This window comes from Hippoglossus stenolepis, chromosome 16, assembly GCF_022539355.2.
Source record: "Hippoglossus stenolepis isolate QCI-W04-F060 chromosome 16, HSTE1.2, whole genome shotgun sequence".
Taxonomy (NCBI): Eukaryota; Metazoa; Chordata; class Actinopteri; order Pleuronectiformes; family Pleuronectidae; genus Hippoglossus; species Hippoglossus stenolepis.
Genome location: NC_061498.1, coordinates 21406354 through 21415123, shown reverse-complemented (window position 1 = coordinate 21415123; position 8770 = coordinate 21406354). Strand labels below are relative to the sequence as shown.

The window sequence follows — 8770 nt, the reverse complement described above, 5'->3', positions numbered from 1 at the left end:
AAAACCATTTTCTGAAACTTTGAGGAAATAATATAGTGGCTGAATGCCCCTACCCCATATAATGATACTGACATCTTTTATAGGAGGGGAGTTCACCAAGAGTTTAAGTCATTCAATAGCAACAGTAGAGGTAGAAAAATAGTTACACACAAATAAACATCCCCACATCCATCAACTTATATCAAATATATGCAGTTGGTAATGTCACAGTTTAAGAAATGTGAAAAGGTCAGTACAGTAATTACACAACACAGCAATGCAAAGGACACACTATTACACTGCATTGTCATGCCTCTTTATTTGAAAGATGCTTTATAACCCCCTATTCACATTAAGAGCATAAAGCACATGTGCACACAATCTTTTCAACTTGCTTAAAAGCTATTGCATATCTCCATATACACACACACACATATTTAAGCAGATGGGTTTACTGGCAGATATATTCCTCAGTATGTCTGCCGTCCTTGTATTCGTTTTGGTTCAATGCTGTGAAATGAGAGTAGTAACATGTTAGAATTGATCCTATATCTCTGTGCTAACAGATAAAAGTCACTCAGCAATGTGTTTGCATTTCAGCTGACAGCTGATACTGGGAGCAGCCATTTACTGCTGAACATTTGATCAGTTGTTATCACCATGAAAAACTCTCTTTGGGAACATTTTAACTATCATAGGTCTCTAGATTTTAATGATTCATAAAACACATTTCACACAACTATCACTCATTTGCTCAATGCTAACCTTTCCTGTTCTGTTTTTTTACGAGTCATCTGTTTTGGGGGATTGATGAGATTCAAATTCACTGTCGATGATTATGAATTTGGCAAAATGCCATATTTGCAAATGAACAATTTCCATAATTATCAAAAGCTATATTCTATTCTATTCATATTCTATATTCTATATTCTATATTATACAGTAAATAACCACACATTTCAAAATCTTAATCACAGGTTCACTTTTGTATTGAAGACAAGAAGAAGAGTCTGACACGTGTACCTTAAATTCCCAGATCACCATGGCTCCATCCAGACCCACACTACTGTACTTCTCCACTCTGGCTTTCTCCCCTGATACAATACACAGCTGCCTGCAGGACCCAACACAAAACAATACAAGGCTTTTACAAACGTGTGAACTGTGTAGCTTATACTGTTTAATGCAACTGGCATAAGGCCCAACAGTCTCATTTTGAAACCACATTTAAATTCACTAGATCTAGAGTTTTTTGGGGATCTGCTCCAAATTGAACACACTTATACTCTACTCTCAAATATCAGTCCTCTACTAATGCTTGATTTGTTTTTTCAAGATCCATGTATTATTCTCTCAGAATCAACGAAAATATTGAAAAAAGTCCAATCTCGCTATGGGTTCTTCCCTGCCATACCACATCCTTCAGTCAAAAACTTGTGGTAATAAACCTTGTCGGGGGAGATAACAACATCAGAGCCTCCCAGCAGCCCAAGCTACCCCATTTGAAATACGAGAGAAAAAACTAAATTTTTGATCACTATGATGGATTGTTGAGCAGACAAATAACTGATTTATGACTGTTGGAGAGAGCACAGTCTTATATTAACGTATGTAGATGTGTGCTACATGCTACAAATATGCCTTACTAACAATGCAATTTCACAATTTCATATGTACCAGTATTAAACAGCAATTTAATCTGTAACCCTCCTTGGTGGATGTTAGGGAAACAGCAGTGTCTCTTACGTGATGCTGTTCTGATGAAGGGTGTCTAGCTCGTTGCTGTCGTCCTCAGTCGCCCTCATGTCCAGGTTGCGGAAGTGTTGCATCGCTGACATGCTGCCCTTAGACGTCTGCTTGGGGATGTCCAGCTTCTTCACAAACTCCAGGGCACCAGGACCAGTGTAGGTGAACAGGTATGGGCAACAGTTATGACCCTGAGAGTGATACACATTAGAAATATAAGTACAAATACGTATAGCTATTGTAATCTTTGTTACAAGCATATATGTGGTTAATAGACCCAAATAACTACAACAGTTAAAAATCAAGGACCCAAATTCGAAGAGGTCAGACCTGTTTGCATCTGAGTCAGTAGTGGTTCTCTTACTGCTACCCAACCATTTCCTGTTTTGTTTGTGAAAACAGATGCCTACTGCTGCTGAAACATGGTCAAGGAGTTTTGGGGATCAACATTAAAACAAAGACCTAAAATATACTACAACGATCCATAGAGCTGAATGAGTTTGTCCTCAGGATTCATGATTGGTTCATACTTGAGTAAGTACATTTAGAGGTCAACTCTTCAACTCACAAGAATCCAAGACTTTGGTCAGACCTTGGACTAATTGCACTGGCGATCAGATCACAGGTGCACAGCTCTAAGTAGTGATAAGTACACACCCAAAACAAACATAGATCTCCTGGCTCAGACCACATTTGTAGATGTTCTGGTCTACATTATTATGGCATTGTGTATGATTTCATATCACTTTCTTTAATATAATACACACTTTCATGTCATGTCTGTGTTTTTAAATGAAATGTGTTTTTACTTTCTTTCTTCCTGTGCCTACAACCCTGACCATATATGGAAGGTCAATGTCCTTAATCTACCTCCACGTTTGTCCTTTATCTTAATGCTGCGGCTGTAGTGGCATATATACTTTGATTTGAGAGCCAGCTGAATGAGTATGTACTTCTGTTAACAAGAGGACGTCAGCTGAGTTCTTAAGTGCAGCCCAGGACACATAAGCGTGTCCTGGGAATGTCCTTTAACATTCTGCTAAAAGAATGTGGCCTTAATGCGTTCTCAGTCCATCTTGGTGCACTCACACCTGTACTTAGAACTGTCCACTTGTGATTGGATCATCCGAGACATGTTAATGCCAGTTATGAACAGGTTCTAACTCATACATGGAGTTGCTGGATACATACTCACATTGTTTACATGCATTCCACACATACACACATAAACATAGAGCAGGTGGTAGTTACCGCAGCAACCATCTCAGTGGGGCTGACAAAGAGAACGCTTGTCAGGGGCAAACGGTCAGTGGTCAGCAGGGTTATCCTGAACAGACAGAGGAACACTTATAGAACTGAAGTTTCAGCCAGAAACTAAACTAAGACAGATAATATAAGTTATTGATGCTCAGGAATCTGAGATATTGAGGGACTGCTGAAAGACTCTGTCTTTAGTCTCCATTTTTGACATTCTATGTAAAGGGCCTTGACATAATGTATGTTATGATTTGGTGCTATAGAAATAAATTGACTGTTCCCACTGGCCACACTGATGGATTAAGTTGCTTAGCTGCAGTACTCACTCCTTCTTCTGGGCAGCATCAGCCACACTGATGCTACTGTTGTGGGCCACCCATGCCAGCTGATCTCCGCTTGGGGAGAAGGAGACACTGTGCACCCAGCCTCCACAGTCCTTATGCTCAAGCAGGACCTCACCAAAAGGCATCTTGGCGCCCCAGGCGGTGGGTCCAGGCTTGTCCTCGATGTCCTTGATGTAGGCAGAGAAAACCCTGAGAAGTACAGAGATCTGATATAAATTGTGGGCGTCAGTAAACGATATTGATTTGCTTATTTAGGGCTTGTTGGGCTTGCTGCTTAAACTGATATACTGACTTTGTTTGACACTATGATTGAAAAGAAAAAAAGTCTTTGAATGGATCTTCATTTTTATATACATGTAATGATTTTGAAGCTTCCTCTTCAAAAGAAAGTTCTTACACACAAGTGGTATTACACACTCAATCCTAGCATTATTCTATAACTATGTTGTAGTCAAATAATCCCATAAAAACACTATGTTTGTCTGTCATGTTATGTTATACCTTCCTTACCTGTCTTGTTGTGGGGGGCTAAAGCTATTTACACAGTCACATTATGGAGACTTTTCTTCTTTACGGGGGCCAAAACCAAGTCCCCAGAAGTAAATCATTTAATTTTGATGCAAAGAGTTGTTGAAGGTTAGGTTTAGGTTTCGGTTTTGGTTTAGGTCAAGGTTATGGGTTAGTCTCCAGGAAATTAATGTTTGTCAATGTAATGTCCCCTGAAGTCATTGAGACACAACTGTGTGTGTGTGTGTGTGTGTGTGTGTGTGTGTGTGTGTGTGTGTGTGAGGAATAATATATTTCAATATGTTTTAACAGACAGCAGTAGCAGGATGCATTCATCTGTCCATTGAATTTGTTGACTGCAAGAAAAATACAGAATAATACCATAATGTTAAGATTCACTCCTTGATTATGTCTTAGCCCTCGATGGTGGTCCCAAATTTCCCACAATTCCCCTCTTCCTCCTCACTAATACAACTCAGTCCTGGACTGACTTTATTTCAACTTCTTGGCATCTTATTCAAAGCTTTACTCTGGATTTGTGTTTGTAGAACTGGGACTCTGATCTGCTTTGCTTTGTCTATATCTCAATTTTGTTTGTGAGCTCCTACCTGCAGTGAAAGTCTGCAGAGCCAGCAGCCAGTAGGATGTTGTTGGGATGCCAGTCCAGACTCAGGACTGTGGATTTAAGGGCCTTTTTGATGTGCTTACTCAGCCACCTGAAATGAAGGGAGAATGAAAGAAATAGAACATTTGCTAAGTTAAGATCAGGTCCAGTCAGAGTTTTGGTGGACGCTGCTATATATACTCTATACATAAATAAATGTTCTGGACTGTGGTGTTTGACTTTCAAATCTGACAAAATTGTCCCCAAACAATTCAATTAGATCATATTATTGCTCACCAGTCATTTTCCTTCTCAAAGTAGCAGACAGAGATGAGACGAGCTCCGCTGCCCAGGGCAAACTTGTTTTCCAGAGGTGACCACTTCACACACGTGGCTGCTCGGTTGATGCGCACCAGCACCAGTGTGGGTTTCCACACACCATCCTTCAGAGTCCACACATAGGCGTTGCGGTCCGAGGCACATGTCACAATGCGGTTGGACTCTGGTGCCCAGTCAATGCCTGTGGACATAATTATGAGGGGGTATCAAAGGTATAATAATGCATCCATAACGGCTAGTCTTCTAAGAGTCTTAGAAGATAACAGAAAACAGTTCTTAGAAATAACAGAGATCATTTAAAGCCCCACAAAAGATCTCTCTCTCCAACTTTTGGTCAATTGGTGAGATTTTATGGTGATTTGCATATATTCCCATAGTCGGATAATCAGTATTCTGGATGTATTATGGGGTGGGGGGGTGATGTGAAAACTACTATTTAAGTAGTCAACAAAGAAACATAAAGTACCTGAAACATAAACGTGGACATATGATAATTTTTGGAAAGTTTAGTTAGTAAATTTGAGGATAACCAGAGGGTTGAGTTCAAATTTTTCATCAGGAAAAAATCATACGGACAAAACTGCACCTTACAAGCACCACCAAAAAGATAATGGCATATTCCTTCACCAAGTCTTTCTAACTGTACCCATGCATGTGCCTCTTCTCTAACTCCTTCTCAATTGATGGTGTAATGAAGAGCTCAAATGCTCATTTTATGCCTTGGACATGGATGACATCATATCTGGTGGGTCTGGAATCGTTTCAATTACATTAGCAGCACTAAGTCACATAGAAGATAAGGCGTCTGCTGCTGATTGAGAGACAACAGGAAGATCAGCATTGAGCTTCTTATTGTGATCAGAGGAGGCTGCTTCATGACGAGAGTCCTCAACATTATCCTTTGTCTCAGACATATTCTCCTCAATGTCCCTTTTACTGTCAAATAGCTGTGACAAAACCTCACTGGCAGAAAACCTTTTCTTAGATGTTATTTTCAATTGATAGTGAGCATGAAGAGAAAGCACACAGAGCGCCAAGAGAAATGGTTTAGAGAGTTGCTGTGGACCCCAAAGCAGAAGGAATATATTTAAAGTTGTCCCTATTAAATTAGGAAAAGTCATCAAATCTGAAGTAAAAACTAATTTGAATCATTTATTAAGAGATATTAAACATTAAATGGGGTCCAATTCAATGAAAAGGAAAATAGGAGGGTTAAATGTACTTGGACTGGGAACAGTCATTATTAAATGTGTGATGCAAAACATGTTTCTACATCCAGAAATAGTGCAGGTTAAGCTGTGTGTGGGCCCCAGAAGGTATGTTGTCGAACAAGTCATTTGCAAATCTGCAGTCACAGTTGGCAGGAAGTTACAGTACCTGTAATATGTCCACTGTGCTCACTGAGCTCATGAATCTTGATCCAGTCTTTGCCTTTCCTCTCATAGATGTCCACCACGTTGTTGTTAGGGCTTACTGCAATCTCTGTGAAGAAATATAAGTTCAAAAGATAGGCACTGTAACCATTTAAAACTACCATAGTAATGTGCCGAGATCACTAAATCTTCACACTCAGAAAGGTTCCGTTGAGCATGACTGGGGAAACAGTCAGTTGTATATTGTACGAAAAAAATTGTCAGATACTGTCTTTTGAAGATACCGTAGATAACAGTTGCCACAAGTTTGTAGGTTATGGGGGGGAACTCATGGGAGAGATCCGCTGTGAAGCATGAACTTTTATGTAATCTCATAACTAATCGTGGTTGTGTGATCTCCCATTGATCCCAGTAATCGAGAATACTGAGCCACTGACTTCAAACCCGTTTTTTGTGGGTCAGTGTCTTTGTGTTGCCTCAAGATAGCAATTCACTAACAATGCACCTGACCACACCTCATTTTATGGCCCATGGGTGCTGTGATGGAAATCTGGAAATACAAGAGGCTGGAAACACCAAAGTTATCTACGTGTATTTTAATAGGGGCTTTCTGCAGAAAGGATCAACACAGAGAGTCACAAGGATCTCAGAGTGAAGATACAGGACAGTCAAATACAAGCATCTTATATAGGAGGACTAAGGCTGTCTCTCAGAACCAGTTCAGACTGGTTCTGTAGGCGCAGGTTGAGAGAGGAATCTAAACACAGACAACTGATTTACATATGTTTCCTTTGGAGATAAGCAGACATACATTCAGTTCTTTGGAGGGTAAATAAGTGATAAAAAGGGTCTGACAGTTTTCAGGTCAACACAGTTCAGACCATAAAACAGCTCAGGCATAAAGTATTTGGACAGGTTGTATATGTATGTAGATACAGGTCATAAAACTTACTTTTCAACTACAACATAGGTTTCAACCATACTTAGTTAATTTTTCCAGTACAGTGCTCAAATGGGGACAAGTGCATTTGTTATTCAAATGAAGTGGGTGCTGAATGGGATTGTCAGTCTGAAACTTGCGCAGACACTTGTGTCATGCTAATCTAAACTCGAATCTTTCGCATCGGATGCAAGATAGGGCACCACATTCAATTCAACTACTGCATAATGCTTTAGCTTTTACAATGAAGTTTCACAAAATGTATTTATTGACACACAGTAGTACTGATCCTGGGTTAAGCTAAAATGTCAAATACCCAGGCAGCAATAGACGTAGTACAGTTGGATGTATGTGGTAAAGCTCTTTGAGTCCACTTCCTGTATTGATAATCTGATTCCCTGTGGTTCTCCAGGCAACATTATGCAATTAGAGGAGGGAGAAAATGTATCAGCAGGCTGCAGCGCAAGTTTAGACCACCATTTATGAGAAAGAATACAGGCATGTGATGTCTATGGCCACCTATTTCACTTATTTATATCTGCACATAGGATTCTACATGTGTGTATTACTCTATGTGGAAATGCAGGCTGGTGATGTATGCAGTTTCACCCACGGGTCCTGTCTTTGTTCCAGGTGTGGCAGGAGATCGGCTCCAGGCCAAAACTGTAGAGCGACATGTCTGAACAGAGGCAGAGGAGGCTGCTGGAATGTCAGGAGACCTGCAGCTGCAGGTCCCAGGATGAGATTAGAGATTAACACAGGGAGACATTTTGTTGAGAGACAAGGTTTTTAAAGCACAGCCAGTTTCCAATATATGGGTTGAGAAATGATGCGGCTAGTGAGATAAACAGTCTGAAGTATTGCATTTACTAAATCATTTTATATTTAAATGTTTTGAATCTTTCCTTTTATCACCCCAAGACTAACTTGATATAATTCTGATGTTTAAAGTGGATGAATTCACTTTATGGGCAGACTTACAATAGGGGCACATGTTGTTTGCTATGTGAGTAATGAGCGTCAGATAACTACACCTTATCAGTTGTGGTGCACTGTGAGCAAACACGCTGTAACTGTTACGTATTGTACTGTATTTTATGTACTTTTCTTTTTGCTCGAACAGTAAACTGGCCATGGTGGGAAAACACTAACCTTAGATGTTCTAATTCAGAGGTGTCACCTTTTAATAGTTTTACATTATTTTCATAAAGCAGAGAACTTACTATTTAGACAGGATTTCTGTCTCAATAGACACTCCCTCCAACCGAATGGTATACACCCAAAGCAATATTTTTGTTAGTGTCTTTGTATTTTACCTTTTCATATTAAAACAGACACAAGAAGAAAGATTTAGAAGCAACATATATTACATAAGACAGCCTGAATGTTTGGAATGGAGTAATACTATACTCTTGCTGTACGGGGCAAATGGGAAAAACATAAACCAGTTTTACAGCAAACAGAAAGAGAACACGATGATTAGATGCAATAAAAACACTGAGAGCAGAGATCACTTACGTTGGTTGTGTATGTTTGGTCTGGCGGAACTGATGGCGGTGGTGGAAGGTGCAGGGCTGTATTCGTGGACTCTGGGCAGTCGACACGAATGGAGCTGTGCAGTCTGACTTGGTGAAGGAAGTGACTGTGGTATTACTGAGGGCAGTGAAAGAAAGGTGGGTG

General features: G+C 40.0%; 1 protein-coding gene across 1 annotated transcript; it reads right to left on the bottom strand.

Moving 5' to 3' along the window:
• Window positions 1-273: 273 nt before the first annotated feature.
• Window positions 274-8757, bottom strand: zgc:86896 (uncharacterized protein LOC415190 homolog). The gene is made up of 10 exons (XM_035180424.2): window positions 8609-8757; window positions 7704-7815; window positions 6155-6259; window positions 4736-4958; window positions 4443-4550; window positions 3310-3516; window positions 2978-3053; window positions 1727-1917; window positions 1004-1094; window positions 274-489 (listed from the first exon to the last, which is right to left on the bottom strand). Exons 2-10 carry the CDS (start codon window positions 7765-7767, stop codon window positions 484-486), a joined length of 1071 nt encoding a protein of 356 aa, XP_035036315.1. The 5' UTR covers window positions 7768-7815; window positions 8609-8757; the 3' UTR covers window positions 274-483.
• Window positions 8758-8770: the final 13 nt, after the last annotated feature.

What these genes read in the sequence shown, in the direction of transcription:
- zgc:86896 (XM_035180424.2), bottom strand. Translation starts at nt 7,767, where the DNA reads ATGTCGCTCTACAGTTTTGGCCTGGAGCCGATCTCCTGCCACACCTGG. An exon ending in CTGGAACAAAGACAGGACCC is followed by an intron (nt 6,260 to 7,703) that starts GTGGGTGAAACT and finishes ATTTCTTCACAG; the next exon opens with AGATTGCAGTAAGCCCTAAC. An exon ending in GATGCTGCCCAGAAGAAGGA is followed by an intron (nt 3,054 to 3,309) that starts GTGAGTACTGCA and finishes CTGTCTGTTCAG; the next exon opens with GATAACCCTGCTGACCACTG.